General features: G+C 40.5%; 2 protein-coding genes and 1 pseudogene across 3 annotated transcripts; 1 reads left to right on the plus strand and 2 right to left on the minus strand.

The window, feature by feature from the left end:
* The window catches only part of LOC137255257 (uncharacterized), a 285609-nt pseudogene that overhangs the window by 144695 nt on the left and 114693 nt on the right, over window positions 1–26221 (minus strand).
* On the minus strand, window positions 7995–14516 carry LOC137256110 (peptidoglycan recognition protein 1-like). Its single transcript, XM_067793809.1, has 6 exons — window positions 14453–14516; window positions 12384–12611; window positions 11010–11106; window positions 9944–10144; window positions 9488–9601; window positions 7995–8295 (listed from the first exon to the last, which is right to left on the minus strand). Exons 2-6 carry the CDS (start codon window positions 12606–12608, stop codon window positions 8096–8098), a joined length of 837 nt encoding a protein of 278 aa, XP_067649910.1. The 5' UTR covers window positions 12609–12611; window positions 14453–14516; the 3' UTR covers window positions 7995–8095.
* LOC137255265 (peptidoglycan-recognition protein SC2-like) lies at window positions 18283–25909 on the plus strand. 2 transcript variants are annotated; one of them, XM_067792714.1, is made up of 7 exons: window positions 18283–18466; window positions 21210–21305; window positions 21678–21894; window positions 23253–23310; window positions 23961–24161; window positions 24813–24926; window positions 25646–25909. In XM_067792714.1, the coding sequence occupies exons 3-7, from the start codon at window positions 21682–21684 to the stop codon at window positions 25843–25845; spliced, it is 786 nt and encodes a 261-aa protein (XP_067648815.1). In that variant the 5' UTR covers window positions 18283–18466; window positions 21210–21305; window positions 21678–21681; the 3' UTR covers window positions 25846–25909. The 2 variants fall into 2 exon arrangements, with proteins under 2 accessions (XP_067648815.1, XP_067648814.1); XM_067792713.1 differs by lacking the exon at window positions 18283–18466 and adding an exon at window positions 20607–20644.

Genomic DNA, 26221 nt, shown 5'->3' on the forward strand with positions numbered 1-26221 from the left:
TTCCCCACATGGGTACGGTGTTTGAAGCCCATTTCTGGTGCCCCCTGCCATGATATTGCTGGAATAGTGCTATTAGGGTCGTAAGATCTTACTCACTTTATGGAATACAACAGTTTAACGACATCATGTAATATGGAGTCGATTGTCACTGGAACACTCATTCATCTACAGCACAAAACGATTCCTCATGAAAGGGGTTCGAAATTTTCCCTGCATTGATCCCTGGCATGCCGAAATCATTTTGTAACTTACATGTATATGTCGTCTTTAACACAGACCTGTGTCATCAACATCTGTCACTCTCATAAAGGTCAATTCATGTTGTAAACGCCAATTCATGTTGTAAACGTCAATTCATGTTGTAAACGCCAATTCATATCGTAAACGTCAATATATATATCTTAAACTTGAATCTGTATCATAAACGTCAATCCATGTAGTAAACATCAATCCATGTAATAAACATCAATCTGTGTAGCAAACGTCAATCCATGTTGTAAACATCAGTCCATGTAATAAACATCAATCCATGTAATAAATATCAATCTGTGTAGCAAACATCAATCCATGTTGTAGGCACCCGTGGCGAGCCACCTCCTCGTGGTGGGTGCTGGGTAACGCCAAGAGCTCGCCAACACCCCCGTTGTGGACCCGGGGGGATATTCGGTCCACCAACCCGTTTGCCGTGGGTTGCGTCCCTTTGTCGGTGGAGGAGGGGATCCTGGTGGTTGAGGGCAATAGGTTCCTGGAACCGCGTTCCTCTTGCCCAACACACCACTTTGGCCCTGACTTCGCCTAGACGGGTGGTAGAATGGGCCCGGTTCTACCAATCGCCTGGTCATGCCAGGCCCTGTGCATAGTGATTTATTATTACACAAATTTAATATATTATTTGGTCTTGGCTTTATGAAATTACAATTATTCCTCATATTATACTGCCTAGAGTCCTGTGCCAGAAGGCGGTGGCTCATGGGCCAATCTGGTTATTCTTCTGGATTAACTGGAGTATACCATTCCTGTAACCCTTTCGTGTCAGTTTGCTGGAAGTCCGCTTACGTATGACATCACCCTTGTTGGCGCTCCATGGCGGGCAGGGAACAGGTTTGCTGAACCAATATACATTTCAGCATGGGTAAACACAATCCAAAAAAACCAAAACGTCAACTTTCAGAATCCGATTCTGAACTTGATTCTGATGAAGATGAAATCGTTCACAAATTATTGTATTCTGAAAGGGATACTTGGCCACGCTTTCTTGTGCTGGAAGCAAAGGGTGAGCGTGCCCTTTCTTCCTACTCACCATGCCTTTTGGAAAAGGGTCTACAAGGTAAAGCTGGTGTCTTGAAAGATGTTACAAAATTACGCTCTGGAGGTCTTTTGGTTGAATGTGCCAGGAAATCACAAGCTATTAATCTTATGACTTCAACCAAATTAGCAGACATTCCAATTACCTGTTCTGCACATAAAACCCTTAATTTCTCTAAGGGTCTTATCCGTGATAGAGACCGACGCCTCGCTGATGAATCTATTGAAGGAATCGTATCAGAGCTTAGAAGTCAAGGTGTCATTGATGCCAAGCGGTTTACTTATCGTAAAGATGACCGTGTTTTCCCGTCAAATACATACCTTTTGACTTTTGACACGCCAGTGCTGCCAAGTTCTATTAAGGTTGGATGTTTCTCTATTTCTCTATACCTGTGGATCTTTTTATTCCACGCCCTACACGTTGTTTCAATTGACAGAAGTTTGGTCATGGGCAAAATTCTTGTAAGAATAAACTGACTTGTTTCAGATGTGGAGACTCTGATCGTGATGGGAAGATGTGCACTAACACCATTAAGTGCTTACATTGCAAAGGCGATCACATGGCATCATCAAAAGACTGTCCCATGTGGAAATATGAAGCCAGTGTGCAGAAACTGAAATATGAGAAACGAATCAGTTACTCTGAAGCCAGACAACAAGCACGACTACTTATACCTGACAATGCTGAACCGAGATCTTATGCTTCAGCAGCCAAAAAGGTGACCACGTCTGTTCCTTGTCAAACTGATTTAACTTGGGTCACATCGGACCATCCAACATCACTTTCGGAAACAGTACTGATTCAAAAAGCAGCCTCAGATTCAAAACAGCCATCGTTAAAACCAACAGGAACAACATCATCTACACAAACAGAATCCCATCAAATCAAAATGTCAAAGTGTGCCAAAGTAGATATTAAGAAAAAGCAGAGTCAGTCAGATAGATTGCCGAAGGCACTAAAAGACACTGTGCTACTTCACAATAAATACGGATTGCTTGAAGATATGGATACTGAAGTATCCACCCGTGTGAGCGCTGGTGGCCATCCAAGTGGTCACTCACCGAAAAAGAAAGGGAGAGCAGTATCTCCTGTTACTGCTCCTCAGATATTTAAACCACAATGGGTTATTCACCTAATCTATTACAATGGAATCGCAGAGGACTTAAAAATAACTTAAATGAAGTACAGCTGTTGGTTCAAGACTTTAAACCGTCAGCACTATGTCTCCAAGAAACGTATCTCAAACATACTGATGCATTTGATTTAAGGCAATATTGTTCTTATCATTCATTTTCTCCTCCTGGGGATAAAGAGACTGGAGGTTCAACTATATTAGTTAGACAGAATATCATTCATAGCGCTGTTCACCTGAATACAAATCTCCAAGCCGTAGCTATTCGCCTCAGCTTGCGCATTGCGGTCACTCTATGCTCTTTGTACATTCCACCCTCGTTTGCTCTTCGACAAACTGATCTTCAGAATCTATATGATCAGTTACCAAAGCCCTGTATTATCATGGGCGATTTGAATGCGCACAACCCTCTGTGGGGAAGTACAAGTACAAGCAATAAAGGCAAGGTTATTGAGGATTTTATATCTGAAAATAGCTTATGTGTTTTTAATGACGAATCAAACACCTATTTACATCCTGGTACAGGATCGTATTCTGTACTTGATCTGTCCCTCGCTGATTCAAACGTGTACAACGAATTTGACTGGTCTGTTCATAATGACCTTTGCGGAAGTGACCACTTCCCAACTGTCCTAAAAGCTATCAAACCTGACGATGACCCACCTTTATCACGGTGGAATTTTAATAAGGCCAATTGGTCTTTGTATGAAGCATTGTGTATGGAAAAATTAATACCAGAAAATTTTATCAATATATCAGACCCGATAGAGTTCTTTTCTGCTCAGTTAAATGAAATTGCTGACCAGTCTGTTCCTAAGTCCTCTGCAGTTCCTCACATTCGTAAACCGTGGTTCAATAATGAATGTAAACAGGCAAGAAAGTGTAGAAGGAAAGCTGAAAAGTATTTTCGCCGACACCCCACTGTACATAATCTAGATAAAGTAAAAATTTTAAATGCCAAAGCTAGACGGACATTCAAACAAAATAAGCGTCAGTCACGGAGAAATTACGTTAGTAAAATATATTCACGCACGCCAATGACAAAGGTGTGGAACATGATCCAAAGAATAAAGGGCAAAGGTTCGAAATCTACTGTTCATCACCTAAAGGATGGTGATAATTTATTAACTACCAAAACTGACATTGCAAATAAACTTGGTGAAACTCTCGCCAAGCATTCATCCTCTTCCAATTATGTCCCTGAGTTTCAAAAGTTTCAGAAACAACAGGAGAAGAAAAGATTAAATTTTAACTCAGACAACGGTGAGGATTATAATGAATTATTGTCAATACATGGGCTACATACCGCCCTTGAGCAAGCGCATGATACAGCAACAGGGGCTGATGATATCCACTATCAGCTCCTGAAGCATTTGCCCGAATTGTGTCTGGAAACGTTGCTAAACATTTTTGATTCAATATGGACATCAGGGAATTTCCCACCTTCCTGGCGTAATGCCATTGTGGTCCCAATACCAAAGCCTGGCCGGGATTATACAGATCCGTCGAATTACAGACCAATATCTCTCACTAGCTGTGTCTGTAAAACCATGGAACGAATGGTGAATAATAGATTAGTTTGGCATCTTGAAACCAGTAACCTTATCACAAATATTCTATGTGGTTTCCGGAAAAATCGTAGTACCATTGATCATCTGGTACGCCTAGAATCCTTTGTTAAAAATGCTCTAGTAAATAAACAACATGCAGTATCGATTTTCTTTGGTCTCGAGAAGGCCTACGATACCACCTGGAAGCATGGCATTTTGAAGGATTTACATGACTTCGGTTTAAGGTATCGTTTACCTCTTTTCATATCAGAGTTTTTAAAAGACAGGCAATTTCAAGTCCGAGTGGGCTCAACCCTGCCTGATCATTATAATCAGGATCAGGGTGTCCCAGAAGGCAGTATTTTGTCTGTAACACTTTTTAGTATCAAGATAAACAGTTTATCAAAGGTTTTAAATGATTCAATCGATGGGTCACTTTTTGTGGATGATTTTAATATGTCTGGTCGAGGTAAAAAATATGTATACTATTGAAAGACAATTGCAGTTGTGTTAAAACAAAATAAATAAATGGTGTCTTGAAAATCAAATCAAAAACTAATTGTATACACTTTTGTAGAAAATATAAGCCGCATAAGGACCCAGAACTATTTTTAAATGGTTCTCCCATCAAAGTTGTAAAGGAGGCCAAGTTCTTGGGTCTAATTTTCGATTCCCACTTAACCTTTTTGCCACATATCAAGTTACTAAAAACAAAATGCTTGTAGGCACTCGATTTACTAAAAGTGGTATCCAACTCAAAATGGGGAGGTGATCAAGCAACTCTCCTATATTTATACCGATCACTTGTCCGTTCAAACCTCGATTATGGCTCCATCGTATATGGTGGTGCTTGCAAAAGCAACCTGATACTTCTTGATTCTGTCCATCACCAAGGTATAAGACTTTGTCTTGGGTCTTTTAGAACATCACCTATCGACAGTCTCTACGTTGAGACTGATGAATCATCTCTTGAGCAGCGCCGCATAAAATTAGCTTTACAGTACATTACTAAATTATACTCTAATGAATCTAACCCTGCATTTGATTGTGTCTTCAATCCCCTTTATGAAGATTTATACAACAAGAAATCTTCTCTGGTTCCACCTCTAGGGCATAGAATTAAACCATTTCTTTCTTCAGCCGGCATTCAGCTGGAAAACATAGCTCCCTCTCGTCTTCTTTCTTCTCCTCCTTGGCAGTTGGTTAGGCCCCAAGTGGACTTAACATTAACATCATTTAAAAAAATCAGAAACTAATGAATTACAATATAAACAAGAATATAATCAAATGAAGCATAAATACAGCAATTATAAATCCTTATTTACAGATGGGTCCAAGGACGGTGGCGCAGTGGCTTGTGCCACTGTCATTGGATCTAGAACTATATTTTCTAGATTACCAGATAATAGTTCTATTTTTACAGCTGAAGCCAACGCCGTATTAACAGCTCTCAAATATATTCATAGACACCCTAAACGTAAACAATATATAATCTATTCAGACTCTCTTTCTTGCCTACAGGCGATTAAAAATATTTCCTGTAAACATCCACTTTTAATTGAAATTATTGAATTGTATAATAATCTTGCTACTGGCCAGTGCGACATCGTCTTCTGTTGGTTACCCAGCCATGTAGGAATCTCTGGTAACACATTGGCTGACCTCGCTGCTAAAGCAGCACTCAACAAATCTGTGACACCACTTCTTATTCCTTACAGTGATTACAAAGCCACCATTAGATCTTATATCCGTGATCTGATGCAGAGGAAGTGGGACACTCAAGTGGGCATAAATAAATTACATGAGATAAAACCTTACATTGGTTATACCCACTTGGGTTGTCAGTCCAGATTTGAAGAGGTCATACTCCGACGATGTCGTATTGGCCATACAAGATTTACCCATAACTACCTGTTAAAAGGTGAGGATTATCCATTTTGTATCCCTTGTGATGAGAGAGTCACGGTCCACCATATCCTGCTTGACTGTGTTGAATTCTCCATCACAAGGGATAGATATTTCAATGTCAGAACCATCAAGGATCTTTTTATCACTGTTGCTTCTCATTTAGTTATTGGTTTTTTAAAGGAAATTGATTTTTTGGTTGAATTTTGAGTACTATGTTCTGTAAATAGATGTATGTTAAATATTGGTAGCTTAGATTGGTAACTTGTATTGTTAGTGGCTGTACCCTCAAAGGGGGTTGAAGTAGTGTAAAATTATTGTACTCCTGAGAGGGTACGTAAGTCCAAAAACATTGATAGTAAATTTAATTCTACCAGGTTTTTAATCGTAGCATTCTTGTCATTTTAAATTTGGCTAGCATTTCGTACAATCGCCAGCAGCTGAAGGGATGGTGTAAACCCAGCTAGGGTCCATGCAGGTAGCAAAGGTAATGTAAGTCCCCATGGTCCCTAGTATGGTGATCTACCTTCGGTTGTTGGTGTTTTATAGCTCGTGTTTTATCATGTACTGTCTTCTTTAATTACAATGTTTTAGTTTTTCATGTTGGTTTTATATTCATATCTGTGATGTTCTAGTGTTTTTACTATCCTTCGTTGACAGGTTTTTATGCAATACATATATTTCATTTCAGAATTAAATGTTCCCGTCACGATATGGCTGAAACATTGCCGATGTGACGTTAAATATTAACTCACTCACTCACTCACTCAATCCATGTTGTAAACGTCAATCCATGTTGTAAACATCAATCTGTGTAGCAAACGTCAATCCATGTTGTAAACATAAGTCCATGTAATAAACACCAATCCATGTAATAAACATCAATCTGTGTAGCAAACGTCAATCCATGTTGTAAACATCAGTCCATGTAATAAACATCAATCCATGTAATAAACACTAATCTGTGTAGCAAACATTAATCCATGTAATAAACATCAATCTGTGTAGCAAACGTCAATCCATGTTGTAAACATCAGTCCATGTAATAAACATCAATCCATGTAATAAACACTAATCTGTGTAGCAAACGTCAATCCATGTTGTAAACATCAGTCCATGTAATAAACATCAATCTGTGTAGCAAACGTCAATCCATGTTGTAAACATCAGTCCATGTAATAAACACTAATCTGTGTAGCAAACGTCAATCCATGTTGTAAACATCAGTCCATGTAATAAGCATCAATCTGTGTAGCAAACGTCAATCCATGTTGTAAACATCAGTCCATGTAATAAACATCAATCTGTGTAGCAAACGTCAATCCATGTTGTAAACATCAGTCCATGTAATAAACATCAATCCATGTAATAAACATTAGTCTGTGTAGCAAACGTCAATCCATGTTGTAAACATCAGTCCATGTAATAAACATTAGTCTGTGTAGCAAACGTCAATCCATGTTGTAAACATCAGTCCATGTAATAAACATCATTCTGTGTAGCAAACGTCAATCCATGTTGTAAACATCAGTCATGTAATAAACATCAATCCATGTAATAAATATCAATCTGTGTAGCAAACGTCAATCCATGTTGTAAACATCAGTCCATGTAATAAACATCAATCTGTGTAGCAAACATCAATCCATGTTGTAAACATCAGTCCATGTCGTAAACGTGAATCCGTGTTGTAAATATCCATCAATGTCATAAACATCAATGCATGTAGCAAACATCAACCATGTTATAAAAGTCAATTCCATGTCAAAATCATCCATCTTTGTCGCAATCATTAATTCACGTTGTAAACGTCAATCCATGCCATGAACGTGAATCCATGTTGCAATAGCCAATCCGTATCTTGAACGTCAACCCGTGTTGCAAACGTCAATCCATATCTTGAACGCCAACCCGTGTTGCAATCGCCAATCCGTATCTTGAACGTCAACCTGTGTTGCAAACGTCAATCCGTATCTTGAACGTCAACCCGTATTGCAAACGTCAATCCGTGAGATAAACATCCGTGAAAATCCGGGTAAGAATTGGACAATGGGTGCTGTAACAGGCGACCAGCGTCTAGACAACAAAGAGGTATTAGTTATACGATTGATGAAATCGCTTATTTATTGTGCAGAATGACAAACACTGCAACGTGTCACGTGTACAATTCCAGAATCTATTCAAGCCACCCGTGTCTCCATTCTAGTAATGAGGCCACGTTTTGATGAGGGCATACAGTTTAGTCCCTGGACAGGCGGTGGCACCAACATCTCGATGCCCCCTAAGAATATAGTTGGACTGGATCTTGCCTTTAGCCACACCACAGGCTATCAACCTCTGGACAGTGTCCAGGGCCTTGGAGTCGGGGAGACGCTCCATATAGTTGCCCATGATACAGAACCCTAGTTGAATGTAATAATGCTTCAGTATATGCAAGTAAACCTTTTCATCATCCAAACCATCTAACCTGTCATCATCTGACCCTAGGGTTAGGGTTCCACAGGAGATATCGCTTGAGTTAGATTTTGTACAGCAGACTTTGTACAGTGCCCTGAAAATGCTACGCTGTCATGAACTTGATGACGTTACAATGCTATGAAATCCTACACTGAAAGTGTAATGGTAGTACAGTGTTGGAAGATGTGCATGTTTCATTGAAAACTAATGAAGGATGATTTTGGATAACTAAATAGATTTTGATAAATAGAATCTCACACTCGTGTCTACTGATATTAATTATATCAACACTCTTTCGGCAAGCCCCGGATATTTGTAATATTTCTAACGTTATCAACTCTTGTTGATACAATTAGTATCAGTAGACACTTGGATGAGATTCTCCATATACTGAAGAGCTTTAAAAGTGTTTGATTTTTGTTTTCGATGTGCGTAAATCAGTGTTTAGTGATCAGGCTATAAAACAACAATGATGTCGATTGTTATGTGTGAGTTTAGTTTTACGTCGCTTTTAGCAACATTTAACAACTTTTAGCACCTATATCACGATAGGGGACACCAGAAATGGGCTTCACACATATTCGGAAGCCAACATGGGCTCTCAGCGTGACGAGCGAACACTTTAACCACTTGGCTATCCAACCGCACTGATTCCTCCTATATGTTCACACACATCACTGACTACCTTACTGACTGTTTAATGACCAGTTCAAACAATAACGCTTAATAACTCGAAAATTTCAGAACAGTAATGATAAACAGATCCACCTATCCTATCTAAAAAGGCGGTGGTGTAGCCTAGTGCAAGGTTAAAGTGTTCGCTCGTCACGGAGAACCCAGGTTCCATTCCGCACATGGGTGCAATTTCTGGTGTCTCCCGTCGTGATATTGGTGAAATATTGCTAAATGCGGCGGAAACCATACTCACTCATTATCTTGCGAACTGCAACGGTCTCTGGAAAATGTTTTAAGTGTGATCGATATCAACAGTTATATGACTAGTTCTGTTGTGTGTTATACATGAGGGAACATGTCAGATGTGTTGGTTTAAGTGCTAAAGTTTTAAAACGGGGTGCTGGGACGTAAAGTTCACTCCTTAGGAAGAGCAACTGCTTACCTTTACGCTGAATAACTTACCAAGTCCGTCAGAGTTATACCCCTTGGTGTGAGCGCCGACGATATCCCAGCCACGCCCCTCGTAGGCGTTGCCGTCCTCGCCGATCAGGAAGCTGTATCCCACATCGTTGAAACCTGAACATGTTCGAAGAGTGTGTGAGTGAGTTGTGTTTTACGCCACACTCAGCAATATTCCAGCTACATGGCGGCGGTCTGTAAATAATCGAGCCTGGACCAGACCGCCGCCATATGGCTGGAATAATGCTGGGTGCGGCGTAAAACTTAACTCACTCACTCGCTGTGCTAAGTTGCGCAATTTCACGGAATCCAGTCAACAGGAAACGTGACTTGTGTAATCAATGTCTTGACTTAACTCCTCATTCTTAGCGATGGATAACCTTTGCCAAAAGAAAAATCAGAAGAAATCATATTACGTTACTTAGATTTTAGTTACCAAATGAATATTCATATAGCTACCACGTGAGTCTATATGGTCTCTCTGATAGGCCCTCGCCATGGCAGCACATGAATTCTCAGTGTGGCAGGCAGCGCTGGCGCCGTGGTGAATGAAGGCGTATTTCACAGCGCCGTGAAGATGTAGTTGACCAGCCTTGGGCGTCCTGGCTCCCCATTCTGACTTGGAGATGATTCGGGGACAGCCGGCGTGGGTACTGGTTCCTGGAACATGTGGACATCACACTGTCGTCACGGTGTTCTCGAAATTATCTTCCAGGACGCCGTTTCACATAGCTCTCGTAAGCCTAAGATCTCGTAACTTTCGTACTTCGTACACAACGAGAGTTTTGGTCTATTTGACGCCGCTTTATGGCTGGCCCCGAGAAGATCCGGGTTAGAATTGGTCTTCAGCACCCTTTGCTTGCCGTAAGCGACTACCAGGATCGGCTGATAAGGCTCGCTGACATGGGTGACAAATGTCATCGTATACCAATTGAGTATATTCATGCTGTTGATCACGGAATGGTCCAGGCTCTATTATTTACAGCCCGCCGCCATACAAACGCAACATCTTTGCGTGCTGCGTGGAACAACTATGAATTGTTCAACCAATAACAGTTTTTATTTATAACCACGGTCGCTCAAAGATACATGGTAAAATACATGTCCTCCGGAGGGACTAACTCCCATGCTATGGGTACGCGTCCGCACATTGATGCGTGTGTTCGCGCGTGCGTGCTTAAACTGCAGTACTGTTCTACCCTTCACAGAAGTTTTGAGGTCCGTGAAGACCGATGCCATACAATCGCTAAGCTGTATTTATATCGGTGTTTGTATCAGTTGTATACCAGTTGCACTGCACACGTTCAGCGTGAGAAGGAAACTGACAAAGGATAAGTCTTTTTGTCTTCCCTTATCAGTGTCCGACCAGTTGCACTGTTTTCACTGGTTAAAACGGGTGAAGAAACTGACAAAGGATAAGTGTCTGCTGGTTAAACCGGATTAAGAAACTGACAAAGAATAAATGCCTACTAGTTAAACTGGATAAGGAAACTGACAAAGGATAAGTGTCTTTGTCTTCCCTTACCCGTGTGTGTACTAGTGTGTGCTCCACTGCTGGGGTTGGACGCCACGGACGACGGACAGGTCTTGAGGTCCACGTAGTTCTCTGCAACCCAACCGTCCTGCAACAAAAGCCAACTTTATATTTATTTTAAAGAAATGACGGTGGTCATAATGAGTGATTGAGTATGGTTTGGCGCCTCTGTTAGCATTACTCCAGAAATATCACAACGGGAAACAACAGAAATGGGCTTCACACAGTGTACCCATTTACGGAATAGAACCCGGGTCTTCAGCATGACAAGCAGACGCTTTAACCTTTAGGCTACCTCACCGCCCCTGATCATAATGAATATATATATATAAGGTTATCTACAGTCCACTTCGATATATCAACAATATTTTTATGACATTGTTCGTGCACACACTTTATATAGATATTTCACTCCGTCACTCTTGACGCCAGGAAAGCATCAGTTAATGGCATAGAAAACCAAGATGGGGATGAAGACAGACAACGGCAAGTCCAAGCCACAGGTTGTAATCTTCCGATGGACCCTGTTTTCAGTCGGCCATCACTGCATTAAATAGTACGATGCCGTCCAGTTATGCCGCACACCTAAGCACATCGATTGCTGCTGGAGATCAGAAGTATTGAAATGTATTAGGGCCAGATTATTTTAAAACATCACTTTTCACCAATGTAAGGAAACGTTTTTCATATTAAATCCAAGTATGATTAGTGAAGAAAAAGGTTTGAAGCCTGATGAAAACGAAATTAGCCCTCGCGAGGAATCATCGGACTCCATGGTTTTTGGTAACCAAGCACTCTTCGTTTCATGGACAAACGCTTTGTCCCTGAGCATTTTAGTAGAAACAATTAATTCCTTTAATCCCTTGATCTGTAGGGGAGTCAGACACTCCAGGAAATAATAGTGGTCAACAGTTAGGTGTTTGTTGAAAACAACTAAATTCCTTTGGAATTTGAAAGGATTTCAGTGACCTGAGAAAATTTCACTAACTTCACTGTAAGCATGGGCATAGTGGAAAGCTCTGGGCGGAAGGGGAAAAAATGCGGTTCAGGGTTATGAGACTCGTTGGGGATTGGTATACAGGGACCAAAACACTGTAGGGAATGCCTTTGGAATTGATTAGGAGCTCAAGGGATGCTTTGGCATGTTAGAAGATGCTATTTATTGAACACATTTTTCTGGGTTACATAATCTTTTCAAACTTTAGTGCAGAGTTACTGTTCAAGCCTTGAAACGTTGCACTCAAGAATAAATAGAGCCCAAGTGAGTTGCCTAGCCCTGACTTCATTGAGGACTTAAACTTTGGGCGGAAGTGGGGACAATGTGCTTCAGAACTGTGAGACAACTAGTGGCCTCTGTGAGCTTACCTTCCCATCATAGTCAATGTGCGCCCACTCATAACCGCTGGCTTTGCTCTCATCTCCTTTGAACATGTAACAGAACCCGGGATATATGTTCCCTATTGTGCTATGTGTAGTTCCGGGTCCTGACCGGACGTGAACCGTGACCTTTCCACATGCGCATGTCGCTGCGCTAATACCCTCCACATTTGAGACTATGAGCAGCAAGGCAGCTACAACTGGGCCGGTCATGATCTAGGAAGAGTCAGGAATCAAATAATAAAATCAATAACTAATGTGTTCAATAACCACAATCAGTCATACTGTTTCAACTTACATTAATTACATTTTTCAGGTCATTTAAATTTAAGTGTTAGTATTATTAATCATTTATCATTTATTTGTCGTAAATATCGAAATACCAACCAATGCCGTTGATAGTATAATGGACAATGCCATGATCACAAGTTGAACCATACCGTAGGTGATCAATACTGCCACACTGGGCTTTCCACGGACATTAAATTCAAACTGTGATATACGAGCAACTGAAATATTGTTTCAAAGCTTAGTTCGTTTGGTGTTCGACACTGTATTCAGTAACGTTTCAGCTGAGTGATTGCAATCTGAAAACAATCGAGTTTGGATCAGACAGCTGAGTCATGAACATCAGTCAGAGCAGTCGGGATAAGATGTCGTGTATCAACCAACGTTGCCTCACATCTCATCCCCTTAGTCGCCACTTACGACAAGCATGGGTTACTGAAGATCGATTCTAACCTGGATCCTATCGGGTATTACTGCTATGAAGGTGGTATAACTTCAGCAGTCATATGATCATCATTTCACTCTGAGGAATACCCTAAAGAATAGAACAATTAAGCTACAAATAATCGATTTCCTGTGTAGTTATGCAGCAGGGACATGCTGCTTATTAATGAAGTGCCTTATTCTATCTAAAACACATGCTTGCTTATAGATACGAGAGGTATCTCTTGCTGTTGCAAAGATAGTTAGTGGCTGTGTCCTCAAAGTGGATTAAAACACAGTGAATTGATTGACCTCCTGAGACAGCACTTTAAATCATAGAACATGGCTAAATGTCAGTACAATCGCAAACGGCTGAAGGGATGGTTTAAATCCAGCTAGGGTCCATGCAGGTAACCAGAGTCTCTATAGTCCCTAGAGTGGTGATCTACCTTCAATTGTTGACGATTCTCAGCCTTTTTTTGTTTGTTTTGAATTGTCCTAATCTGAAATCCTATTTATAGATGCCCGCTAGTTTTATATTTCTTGATACTGAGAAATATTAGTTCGTTTTACTGTCCTTTGTGGGCAGGTCTTAAAAATCTGTGCAGTTATCATGATTCCAAACAAACACATTGATCGTGCAGCACATGCATGTATTGTCGATGTTTCAGTCTTCGTGTAGGTCACCTGTGTTTGTCAGTACGGACACCATCAGCCCAAATCCGGTCTTCGAAAATATAATAACGGTAACACCTGCAGGTGTTCGAGAAACGAAAGAACATGCCCCGAGTGCTTGCCAAGGCTTGTAACCAATACATATCAAACTGAACGGAAGGCTTGTAACCAAAACACATTAATTAGAACGGGAGGTTTGTAATCAATACACATTACTCTGAACGGAATGCTTGTAACCAATGTACATTAATCTGAACGGAAGTAGTACCTAGTACATATTAAAATGAACGGAAGGTTAGTAACCAGTACATATTTACCTGAACGGAAGGCTTATGACCAGTACACATGGAAAGGCTGTAAACAATACACATTGATCGGTGCTAAACCAAGTGAAAGTGTGCTTTATGCCTGGTACATATTTTAGCTTATTGCACGCATGTACGTGTTATGGAGCAGCATAATTAACCTGAACCTGAATATTGTCACACTGAGTTTAGGTAAGTTTTCATCTGACGTAGAGAATGACGTTTAGGTAAGTTTCACACATGGTCATACTTCGTACGTTGAAGTTCATGGACATATCTTGGGATGGCAACATTGCGGCTCAAAACATCGCCTTCCTTGTTCTGTTTGATCGACTCTTAAATTGTGTCGGCGTAAGGTATACTTGCCTTGGGAGCTGGACCAGGGGCAGAAACACACAGGAATGTCTCCTAGTGTGGAAATACGCAGAACAAGATAACCTATATTTACCTAATAGTGTCAGATAATGAAAATGTTCAGGAAAGTAACAATGGTGTGAAACCGATTTCAGAGAATGCTTGAATATTTATATATATATAAGAGCAGTGATTCCAACCTACATTCGCTTTGTGAGTGAGTTTAGTTTTACGCCGCACTCCGCAATATTCCAGCTATATGGCGGTAGTCTGTAAATAATCGAGTCTGAAGAAGGCAATCCTGTGATCAACAACATGGTCATCTATCTGCGCAATTGGGAACCGATGACATGTGTCAACTAAGTCAGCGAGCCTGACCACCCGATCCCGTTAGTCGCCTCTTACGACATGCTTAGTCGCCTTTTATGGCAACCATGGGTTGCTGAAGGCCTATTCTACGCCGGACCTTCACGGGTCTCTGTGTGAGGAGGGAACACATTTACCTCAAGACCACAATACCGAATTAGTGTCTCTTAACAATCCAGTATCAATCAATATTCGAACTACATTATGGCGAACTATCAATCTGGACAAGTCAACCCAGTCTGTATATTGAGAGCAAGGTCTTTAATGTCATGACTTTCTCATCTTTAATACTGATATCTTAACATTCTCAAATTGTCACATCTTTACACTGTCAGGCCTTGAAATAATGACATAGTCCAATATACCAGCGTGTCCAAACTTTGACATCAGGACTTTTCCCCATCTTCCTACTTGAACATCTTGGCACTTTCCCGCCTTGAAATACTGATATACTCCCATATTTCCGTCTTCAGAAGTTGGCATTTCTACTTTTTCCCCATCTTCCAAACATAACATCTTCACACTTTCGAACCTTGAAGTAATGACACATTCCCATTTTAGCGTCTTTAAACGTTCGCTTTTTCCGGCCTTGAAATAATGGCTTAGTCCCATTTTAGTGTCTTCCAGCTATCACAATTTTACTGTTTCCCATCTTCCTTCTATAACATCTAGAAACTTTCCCACCTTGAAATAATGACACATTCACAATTTCAAAATATGACATATTTTCTTTTCCCATGTTACAAAAATATTATGCCATTTTCACTTTTTCTTATCTTCATTACAGGACTCTTAGCATTTTCATTGACATATTGCATTTGCATTTTACCATCCCTCGGATTATGACATTTTAGTATTTTCTCACATTTTAAATCTTCATCTTCACACTCACTCACCCGACCGCTTCCTCACTCAATCAAGCACTCAAAGAAACTCCCAATAAACTCATACACGCACACACGCACAATCAAATGTCAAACACAACGCTTTGCTCGAACAATTTATATTATTCACAAATAGCGTGGCTTAATCTCCTTGTATGCCAACTGTTAGTAATGAGGCCAGGTCTTTATGAGAGCATACAATCTGGCCCCAGGACATTTTGAACTGCCTATGTCTCTATGCCCCCTGAGAGTGGGTACAGTGGTACGAGTATATGTTGGTAACATTTGTGTGTTCTGATATGAATACAATGGTACGAGTATATGTTGGTACCACCTGTGTCTCATGGTAAGAAAACTAAGAACAGAAGTTTTTCAGCATTTCAGGCCATATGACCTAGAGTACAGTTGTTGTATATTATCATACTGCACAGTCACCTGGATATATATATATAGCTGTCTAATTAAAAAAAACATTTAAGGAATATTAAAACGGAGTTTATTAAATCTATATTTCTTGAATTTAACAGGTTTTCCATCTGTTGTTCATCTTTCTACACAGTTGAGATCATAGGGACCTTCTATGAAACTGGTAACTTTTAGAATGAGAAAAACATGAAACTCATCCTCAACATAGCCTTCATTACATAAAATACATGAACTATTATTTTAGCATGTACATTTTTCTTTCTAAGAGTGTTAACACTAAAATTGCACAGTGACATTCGTGATTTACAGAATGCTCTTAAAGTTCTATCCAGTAGTTCGGTTACATATTTCTTCAGGAACAAGCAATGATTTTTATATTTGCATAGTGACACATAAATCTGGATAATGATTTTCGGCAGTGCCAGTTTTGTGTAAGCATATCATTTAATCTTTGCTTAAGGATAAAAGTAAATAATGTATCATTTCCAACATCTTAAGACATCCAAGCAAGGGAAAAACAGACGTAAAAAGACTGTTTCTTATATCAGACACCCATTCCCATTATCGTCCAATCTTTTTAACATGTTATAACATTGAATGGTAAATCTATTTGAAGTGATACAAAGTGGCTTTATTCAGTATTTGACAGAGCGTACGTTGACGCAATAAAGAGACGAGAGCGACCAGTTTCTCCTAAAATAGCTTTGTTAGAGGCATATTTACCAACACCTAAGAAATCTTTAAAATACAAAGCTTGATTTTTTTTTGATGGAATCATTGTATTTATCTCCCCATGTCACGGAACCATATAGGAGATTTGGTGCTATTTTTCTATCAAACATTTTAGAAACAACTGGGGATGATGGAAACTTTTTCTTTAAATATCTTATATGCGGGGATTAAGGCTTTAGATGTGTGCAACTGCTTGCAGACTGCTGACCATGATAATCTGGACCACACAATCAGCCCTAATCATTTGTCATGTGATACAATGCTTATTTCCTTAATACATGCGTCCATTTTTCAGATTTATTAATAATACCACCTTTTCTGAAAACATTTACATTTGTCTTTTTCAGGTTTACTTCAAGGCCCCGTTTTTCACAATATACCTGAAGGACATTTAATTGTTTCTGGAGGTTACTAACTGAAAATGATATTAATAACATAATATCAGTAGTGTCTTGTGAAACGAAACCTCCATAGTCACATCCATTATTCACTTCAGTTGCAATCCAACCATCCTGTATGAAACAAATATCACTGCAACATAGAGCATACATTTCTTATTTTGTGAGACAAATGAGAAACTTGTTTTTACATCGTCACGCAGCACTTGATTAATAAATAAAAATGCATTCCTAGCAGATGAGAGTGAATGCATTGTTTTACGCCGTCTAAGCGCTATTCAAATGAAGTGAATTGCATCATGTGTGAAATCGAACGCAGATCCTGGTCGTGACGAGCGGTCGCTTTACCCGCTAGGCAACCGCTATGTTACACAAAGGGTAAATCGGTGTAAGGTTTTTTTTAATCTGTACTGTTTACGATTAACTGACAATCATACCAACATTTACTGCGGATTAAGACACATCTACTTATGTAATGGCTGTCTTTATCGTGTAGCAAAACTAACCTTACGATATTCTGAAAATTTAACTGCAATACAAATGTAGGTGATAAACTGAAAAGAAAACACATGATACTTTATTGGACTTAGTAAAACTAACCTTACGATATTCTGAAAGTTTAACTGCAATACAATGTAGGTGATAAACTGAAAAGAAAACACATGATACTTTATTGGACTTCTGGGCCTAGATTTTCGAAGCTCTCTTAACGCCGAGATAAGTCATCAGTCAATGTTAATGTATGGTGGTCACGGTTATCTTAGCGCTAAGACAGCTTCGAAAATGTAGGCCTAGAATCTTAACTTCGCTGAAAAACACCAAGTTCACAAGACTTATCGGGTTTTCGTTATCTCGAATATCAGGAAATATTTTTTGAAGATCGTCACAGCAGATTTTAACAGATGTCGATGTCCCATCTTATCTTTGTGTCAAACTTTGAAACGTACACGAATATTCTGTTGTCACAGACATTCAGATGAACTAGTGTCAAGACTGACCGAGGAATGACATGGAAAATCCTTTTTATTAACGTTTTGTTGTTTAGCACATATGAGGACAAAGGAACAGGTGTTATTCCACCTTACCTACCTGTCAAACAGAATTCACGTTAGTACACGTTGGTGAAAGGATATTTTCATTTCACGAAAGTTAATATTTTGATAAGACGAATCACGATTTGACCTGGAACAGGTGTCACTCCCACTGAGAAGATAGAGGAGGTAAATTGCAAGTGGCATTAGTTTTGATAACAGTAACCCGTTGTCCTATACTGACATGCTCTAGTTTTCGGATAAGTATTATTTCTGTTGAGTTGCTTTTTAAATGGGAGCTGGAATGTTGAAAAACACGTGCAAAATCCGTTCTCTGAAGTACAACATACATGAGTTCAGAAAGAAATTCAAATACAGTTTTTGATATTGCGTAAAGGAATGTGAATGAACGATTCTATAGATTCCAAGCTAGCATGTAGGCTTGTGATTTAAATAGCCGCGGTTTTTGTTGATGAGGACAGATATAGTTATATTTACATCACGATAGGCAATACTGACACATAAAACATGCGTCTTTATGATCTTTAAGGATATATTTCTAAAGCTTGATGATCTATCAAGCACCTGATAATTTGGTTTGTTAAGAGGTCACCTGTGTTCTTATAAGCAGGACTCAGCAATATTGCCATCAGTAACTAAAGGGATAGTGTAAATCCAGCTAGAGTCCATGCAGGTAGCACAAGTACTGTAAGCTCCTAAGGTCCCTTGTATGGTGATCTAACCTCTGTTCTTGTCGATCTATGGCCTGTGTTGTAGTCACTTAATATATTCTCTTAAAGATACTATGTCACACCACACCTCTCTAAAAACATGCATTTCTCTCAGTAATACTATCAGCCATCGGAGAAGCTACCATATAATCTGTTCCCCAAAATATGTACTTAGATTACAACGTTGCATTAATTCGAAACTCCCTCCCTCCACCGGCTGAACATAATCTCAAACGAACCCCATAGCGTTTTGTCCCTTGGAGAGCTCTTTGCAAATATTTGTGATACTTACCTATTTTACTGTCCTTTCTCAACAGATATTTCAAAATGGATACATGTAGCGACATGGTGAATATTTCCGAAGAGATGTAATGCTTAATTCACTCACTGACTTTGTAAATACGCTGCTCCAAACATCGACAACACTACGTGCGACAGTACGATGTACAGAGCAAATGTTTTAGTCCACATATGGCAAGTGTTGTCCGTTGCCTCAAAGTTTCAATCGTTGGTTTCAGAAGAGACAATTTAATAGATTATATTGATACGGGTAAGTGGTAAGGGATACTAAGTATTTCATTAGGAATAATAGGAAGCGAAAGTGCAAATTTCCCAATGTGTGTAATATAGGCTAAAAGTTTGTCGAAAATGTGTGAAATTGTGCCTTTCAAAGTTCTGATGCCTGTGTTAATCTAGTAATTTCACTGTCCATCGATGTCCATATAATATATCAAGCATTTGTATTCAACGTTTCGTCACGATAGGGCTGCAATATTGCCGAAGTGACTCCCTAACAGGTCCCCTTCTCATGGCGGGTTCTACGGCGTCGAACTAAAAACGTGTACATTTTAAGGCAGATCGTATTAATGACGGATACTACCGGTGGAGCAGAACTGTTTACCCTTATCCCGAGACATATCGGATGTCATCAATGATTTACAGAACTATTTTGCCCTTTATGATTACTAAAATCTGTTTTAGGACGTTGTATATTGTTTTGCATTGATGTCGCATAATATCTAAATGAAACATGGCGTGAGAGAGGGAGCTGGATTTAACGATGATTAGAACGTATTCCAGCTATAGTTGTGCGTCATAAATTTAAGTGAAAGGTCATCCTCAGGTCAAAGGAGAGTCACTTAATAAGAGGTATGCGTGCTATTTTGAATTTACCCACTTAAAGTGGCCATGAGTAGTTTTTGAAAACTAAGAATTATCTGCTCCACGAAGACCAGTTTTTGGTCGTATACCTTTCATGGCTAAAACGGGTTTTCATAACACATCCCAAAACTTCTAAAGGATGTTAGTGTGAATCTCTATCCTCTTCTTGATGGAAACTCGTCCGGTATAGAGCCAACTGGCCCCGAAATTTCGGAACTCCACTCTTCCTCTTCTTCAGCTGCTGATCTGTCTGTGTACATTTTGTTCCATTTAATTTATGATGAAATATCTGATATCCCTTGAGAAAAAAAATCGGGGGCCAGTTAAACAAACAAATGTATCTTTTCCTAAATATGAAATTAAATCAATTTATTGCATAATATTGATATGATTTCTAAATACATGGCTGAAGCGGTCTTCCATAGCACTGTATAGATAACACCAAATACTTGATCCTCTGACTTCGTCCACACAGGTAGGTTGGTAGGTTATTATGGCTCCATACAGTTGAATTATTCTTTCTTTCTTTAAGCCGACAGACTGTTAAAACCTCCTTTGAAATATGTTTTCCCCTTGACATGAAATAGAAAACATGTTCCAAATGAAAAGTTTCTAATATTTTTCATTTCATTGTTTGATCAGTATTCCAGAAGTCGGTGAGGTAATAACGAAGCAAACCCATTTAAGCATAACATCTTCTTGTTTTATTAAATTACCTTGATTACGGTGTAAGTATCTATACTGACACGTTAACGTTGCTGTAAGCAATAAACTAAAAGATGCTCTCCACAATATTGCACTTATCTTTCATTTTGATCAATTTTACAATTACCTAAATTATTACTTCAGTTTTTGTCACACACTGCTCACTTGGTCAAGGTTGTTAAGAGTCTAGAGTTTGTTTCAAACAGTGATTCAAAGAAGACGGCCAGATATCAAAAGTGGTGCACTTACTTCAACAAGTACAGTCTTTCAAATTGCTCGACTGCCTAACTTCACTGATAAGTCACCATATTCATTTAGTCAAATTATATTAACAGCGTCATCTTTGGTAAAGGAAGGAGGAACTGACAGAATATTGCTCTTCGCTGCGTTACCATTTTGGGAACTTTTCGGTGTGAACAGCATTTAAAAAGGTGATGTTACTTGAAGACTAACGAAATTCACGAAATATGTCTGGATACGAATGGAGTGAAAAATGAACTGACCGACCGGACCTTAGAGTCCTAACAGAATGTTGTAAAACATTTCTTTTCGCTTTTAATGACAATCATTCTGGTAACCTCTGGTGGAGAAGAATTAATGACAAGGAAAGGATAATGAAAAAGCAAGGAAAGCATCCCCGTGATATAATGTCCACAATCCCTGGGATATTGTAAAATCTTCTTTTGAATGTGTTCTTCATCAGAGCTCTTTATCTGAATGGATGACAACTATTACCTTTATCAAATATTTTCTTCTTTTCTTTTTTTGTTTCTGGGTCTTCTCTATTTCACACAATTCTCCAGACTAATGATGCTGCTGAGTTTCATTACCGTTGGTCTCTTGGCAACGTCTCTGCGTGGGGCTAGCGCTGCTCAGTGCGCATGCGCCACCGGAGATGTCCACGTCCGCTCTGGTGTTGGAACGAGCCATTCAATCCTTGGCGTGCTGACTAAAGGCAGTTGCGCCACCTATGAAGACGAGCAGAGAAGCGGCTGGGTGCATGTCAACTTCAACGGCAAGGTAGGTGCTGTACATCATGGTGGTAGGGGCGGCGGGTAAAGCGTTAGCTTATCATGGCCAAGACCCGGTTACAGTGTGTGAAGCCCATATTGCTGAAACAATGTTAAAAGCGTCGTGAAACTCATTCACTCACTCATACCCTCAGAGTGTAAGTCATTCCGGTGAGATACCGTGATGTGGATCACCAGCTTCCGGATTTGCAACAACACAGTAAATTGTCGTTAGGCATACTAACTCATGAAATGCGTTTTCGAAGTTTGGTCGTACAAAAAATGGTTTGGATTTGTCAGTGTATTTTCAATGGTTGTCAGTGTATTTTCATCTAACACAAGTCCCAGAATCCATCAGCACATGTTTAGGGCACATGTTGTATTTGCACGGATTTACTGACGGGGTATGTAGCTCTAAACACCCGTTGCAGTGTTGAAGAGTCTACACATTCTTCTGAACGTTCCTGGTTGATTCGTCTAGCTCGGGAGCGTTTGCTATTCGCTGTCTGGGCTTTGTGTAAAGGGGACAAGGGACAAGAGCTGATTATTAGCCTTACCAGCCTGACCGTGCCAAACTTTCTCGGCTGCATATTTGTCTTAATCTGTAAAACGTATTAATAATTTCTAATACGATTTCATGAAGGCCAGTATGAGCGTGGTGAGATGGAAAATATGTATTTGATGAGAGCCAATGGGGCCGTAGAAATGACAGGTACGGTTTAAAGGTATAATACGAATGTGAGGAGTAAATATAGGTTTGAAGAGGCCAATACGAGTTTCAGGAAGGCCAAAACGGGTCTGGAATCAGTACGGTTCAAGGGGGTAGATATGGATTGGAACGGAGGGATACGGACTGGGCGAGGACCACTACGGGTTTGAACACTGTCAGTTCGGGTTCGAAGGGACCAGAACGTGTTTGGAGTCAGTAAGAGTTGAAGGGAGTAAATTTTGGATTGGAACGGATCAATACGAGTTTGAACCTGACAGGGTTGAACAAGACCAGTTAACTTTGAAGAGGATTAAAAGACGAGCAGTACAGAGGACGTATGTCCATTCTGTGTTAAAAAGGTGTCATCAGAGGGCTGTCATGTGCATATTTCTTGAGAATGTGGAAAAATATTTCTCAGTATTTTTCAACTCTTTGAAGAATTTGGTAAGGCAGTTTATCACTGATAATGTCGTTTATTCGTGCTTTCATACTAGCTTTGATACAAGTCCTAGTTCTTTCATATTAAGCCACGGCGTAGTTCCTGTGGTCAGTGTCACTGGCAATACATGCCAATGTGTAAAAACATACATGTGCATATCGACATATACATGTATATGTATATTACATGACTGTTCAATGCAGTGACATATTCGTTACAGAGCGGATGGACGTCGGGACATTACGTCAACATTCAGAGTTGCTCGGGGGGTTCTTCAGGTAAACGGATCGCCGCCATCTTGATTTCAGAACTGTCAGAAGAACCAGAGTTATCCGAATTTTGTCGTACTGTTTCGTTTGCACAGCTGCTCAGATGGGGAAAGGGTGATCTTTACTTATATATAGTTCCATTAAATACGGTATCAATGAAACAGTACGTTTTGCTTTGAAATGACCTTGACCTTTATTCCGCCATCACAGTACACACCTTCGAACTGCTACTGGGTACGTGTTAGCCATGCTCGTGTGTTCATGGAAAGGGTTACACAGTGATAACATACACAGGACTATTGCTAAAAGTTTCATGTGTCGAACTCACGCTTCACTCGAAGTAAACGCTCGCTCCTTGCGTAATTTAATTTCTGTGGTCATAAATTATCGTTTACCTAGAAGTATTCACATTGGTTTCTTCAGTGCACTAGATACATGTTTAAATAAAAAGTCTGTAAAATATTCCTTAAGGATTCTTTGACCGATGTACTGTGACCGATGTCATACGACAATTCTGATTGGATCGTTATGTACGACAGTCCATTCCCTTCCATGTGTTATTAGGGACAGTTTATTTTAGAGCTTATCTTCAAATTTAACAGTTTATCTTATCTTGTTCCACATGGGTATCATATAGTATCGAGTACTTTCGTTTACAGGTGGTACGAGCACCTATGACGGGTGCCCTCCCATTGTGACCAGGGCGCAGTGGGGCGCCAGGGCACCTGATTCCATCAGCCATCTTTCCGGGGCTGTGAGATACGCCTTCATCCATCACGGAGAGAGTGGAGCCTGTTCCAGTCAGAGCTCTTGCTCCGCCATTGTCAGGAGCTACCAGAATTACCATATGGACACACACGGTGAGTGAGGGAGGGAGGGAGGGAGGGAGCAAGCGAGTATAAGGGTATTCTGGATGGATGAAGACTGGCGATGACTCGTGGAGAAGGGACTGAATTTCTGGGTAGAACACTACCATCGAGATAACTCACCAGCTGCTGGCTATTAAGTAGGTCTAACTAACAGGCAGCAAGACTGATTCCATATATATGTGTATCTGTACCTTTTCCGGATCGATTGATCTCTTAACACAACTAGTCAAGGGAGGCAACTCTAGAGAAGTACCTTAAAGGCCTGCCGCTAAAATACCAATGGCACTGAACATTTATGATACGAAATGTGACCCATATTAACAATCACTCCAAACTCCAAACATTGTGACCCAATAATAATTATTACTTAATCAATAATACAATCTACAATAAAAAAAACACTCTCGTAACAGCGGAATATGACAATGTTTCATTCACCGAAAAAATCCAAATAATCTCGACAGTTAAAAGCAACCCTGAACAGTGAGTGAGTGATGAAGCGATCCAGTGAGTGATCGCTCTAGTGACTGAGTGAACGAATGATTGACCAGGTGAGTGTGTCGGCGAACACTGTAGTGAGCATGTTGATTCACACAGATTAGTTTTTTCAAGCTTCGAGATACATATTTCTTTTGTACACAGGGTGGAGTGACATCGGGTACAGCTTCTTGGTTGGCGAAGACGGCAATGCTTACGAGGGTCGCGGATGGGACAGGATAGGAGCTCACACACAGGGCTACAACAGTGTTGGTCTGGGTAAGTTAGTGACAGGACAGGGGCTCACAGCCCGGAACTACAACAGTGTTGGTCTGGGTTAGTCGGTGACAGGACAGGGGCTCACCTGGATCTACAGCAGTGTTGGTCTAGGCAAGTTAGTGGCGGGACAGGGGCTCACAGCCCGGAACTACCACAGTGTTGGTCTGGGTTAGTCGGTGACAGGACAGGGGCTCACCTGTGTCTACACCAGTGTTGGTCTAGGCAAGTTAGTGGCGGGATAGGGTCTCACAGCCTGGAACTACCACAGTGTTGGTCTGGGTTAGTCGGTGACAGGACAGGGGCTCACCAGGGTCTACAGCAGTGTTGGTCTAGGCAAGTTAGTGACAGGACAGGGGCTCACAGCCCGGAACTACAGCAGTGTTGGTCTGGGCAAGTTAGTGACAGGACAGGGGCTCACATCTAGGTCTAAAACACTATTACTCTGGGTCAGGACCAGTAAGTGGCAGGACCAGGGCTCAAACTTGTCCCTTCAGCAGTGTTGGTCGAGATCGGGGATCACACCTCCGGCTACAGTTACGGGACAATGGGTAACATCTGAGACTAGCATCGTGTTGGTGTAGGTAGGGCAGCTATTGGACAAGGATTGACACCCGGGACTTCAGAAGTGCCGGTCATCAATGCGTCATTGATGGGACAGGAACTCCCATCCAGGGACAGACAAACTCATATCTATTGTCTATTGTGTTTCATCTACCCAGGTTTCTGCATGATCGGCAACTTCATGACACATGTGCCCAACACTGCGGCTCTCAACACTGTAAAGGCACTCATATCATGCGGCGTCAGCATGGGCAAGATTCAGTCTAACTACATCCTCAGAGGCCACCGCGACATGGGCAGCACTGACTGCCCCGGGACCGCTCTGTACAACCTTATTCGGACGTGGCCGCACTATTGAAGTGTTCCTCTCGTAATGATAACATGACGCAGAGTGGAAAAATAAACACAGTTGCAGATAAAAAGTTGACTCCATGTGTCGATATTGTATCTTGCTATGATTTGAATTAAAACAGGGAAAGAAAAGGATTGTTACTCAGTTCAAACCAGGAGTCACGCATGTGGAATCACGTCTGTCAAACAGGTGTCATGAATGCAGAGTCACGTCTGTCAAAACAGGTGTCACGTATGTGGGGTCACGTCTGTTAAAACAGGTGTCACGCATGCACAGTCACGTCTGTTGAAACAGGTGTCACGTACGTGGAATCACGTCTGTCAAAACAGATGTCCCGTACATGGAAACACGTCTGTTAGATAGCTGTTACGTATGCAGAGTC

The sequence above is a fragment of the Haliotis asinina genome, chromosome 11 (genome assembly GCF_037392515.1).
Source record: "Haliotis asinina isolate JCU_RB_2024 chromosome 11, JCU_Hal_asi_v2, whole genome shotgun sequence".
Lineage (NCBI taxonomy): Eukaryota > Metazoa > Mollusca > Gastropoda > Lepetellida > Haliotidae > Haliotis > Haliotis asinina.

Coding starts and splice junctions, on each gene's coding strand:
- LOC137256110 (XM_067793809.1), bottom strand. CDS start 12,608: ATGACCGGCCCAGTTGTAGCTGCCTTGCTGCTCATAGTCTCAAATGTG. Junction 11,107..12,383: donor ACATTGACTATGATGGGAAG/GTAAGCTCACAG, acceptor CTTTTGTTGCAG/GACGGTTGGGTTGCAGAGAA. Junction 10,145..11,009: donor ACACACTAGTACACACACGG/GTAAGGGAAGAC, acceptor CACATGTTCCAG/GAACCAGTACCCACGCCGGC.
- LOC137255265 (XM_067792714.1), top strand. CDS start 21,682: ATGATGCTGCTGAGTTTCATTACCGTTGGTCTCTTGGCAACGTCTCTG. Junction 23,311..23,960: donor TTGCTCGGGGGGTTCTTCAG/GTAAACGGATCG, acceptor TTTCGTTTACAG/GTGGTACGAGCACCTATGAC. Junction 24,927..25,645: donor CTACAACAGTGTTGGTCTGG/GTAAGTTAGTGA, acceptor TCATCTACCCAG/GTTTCTGCATGATCGGCAAC.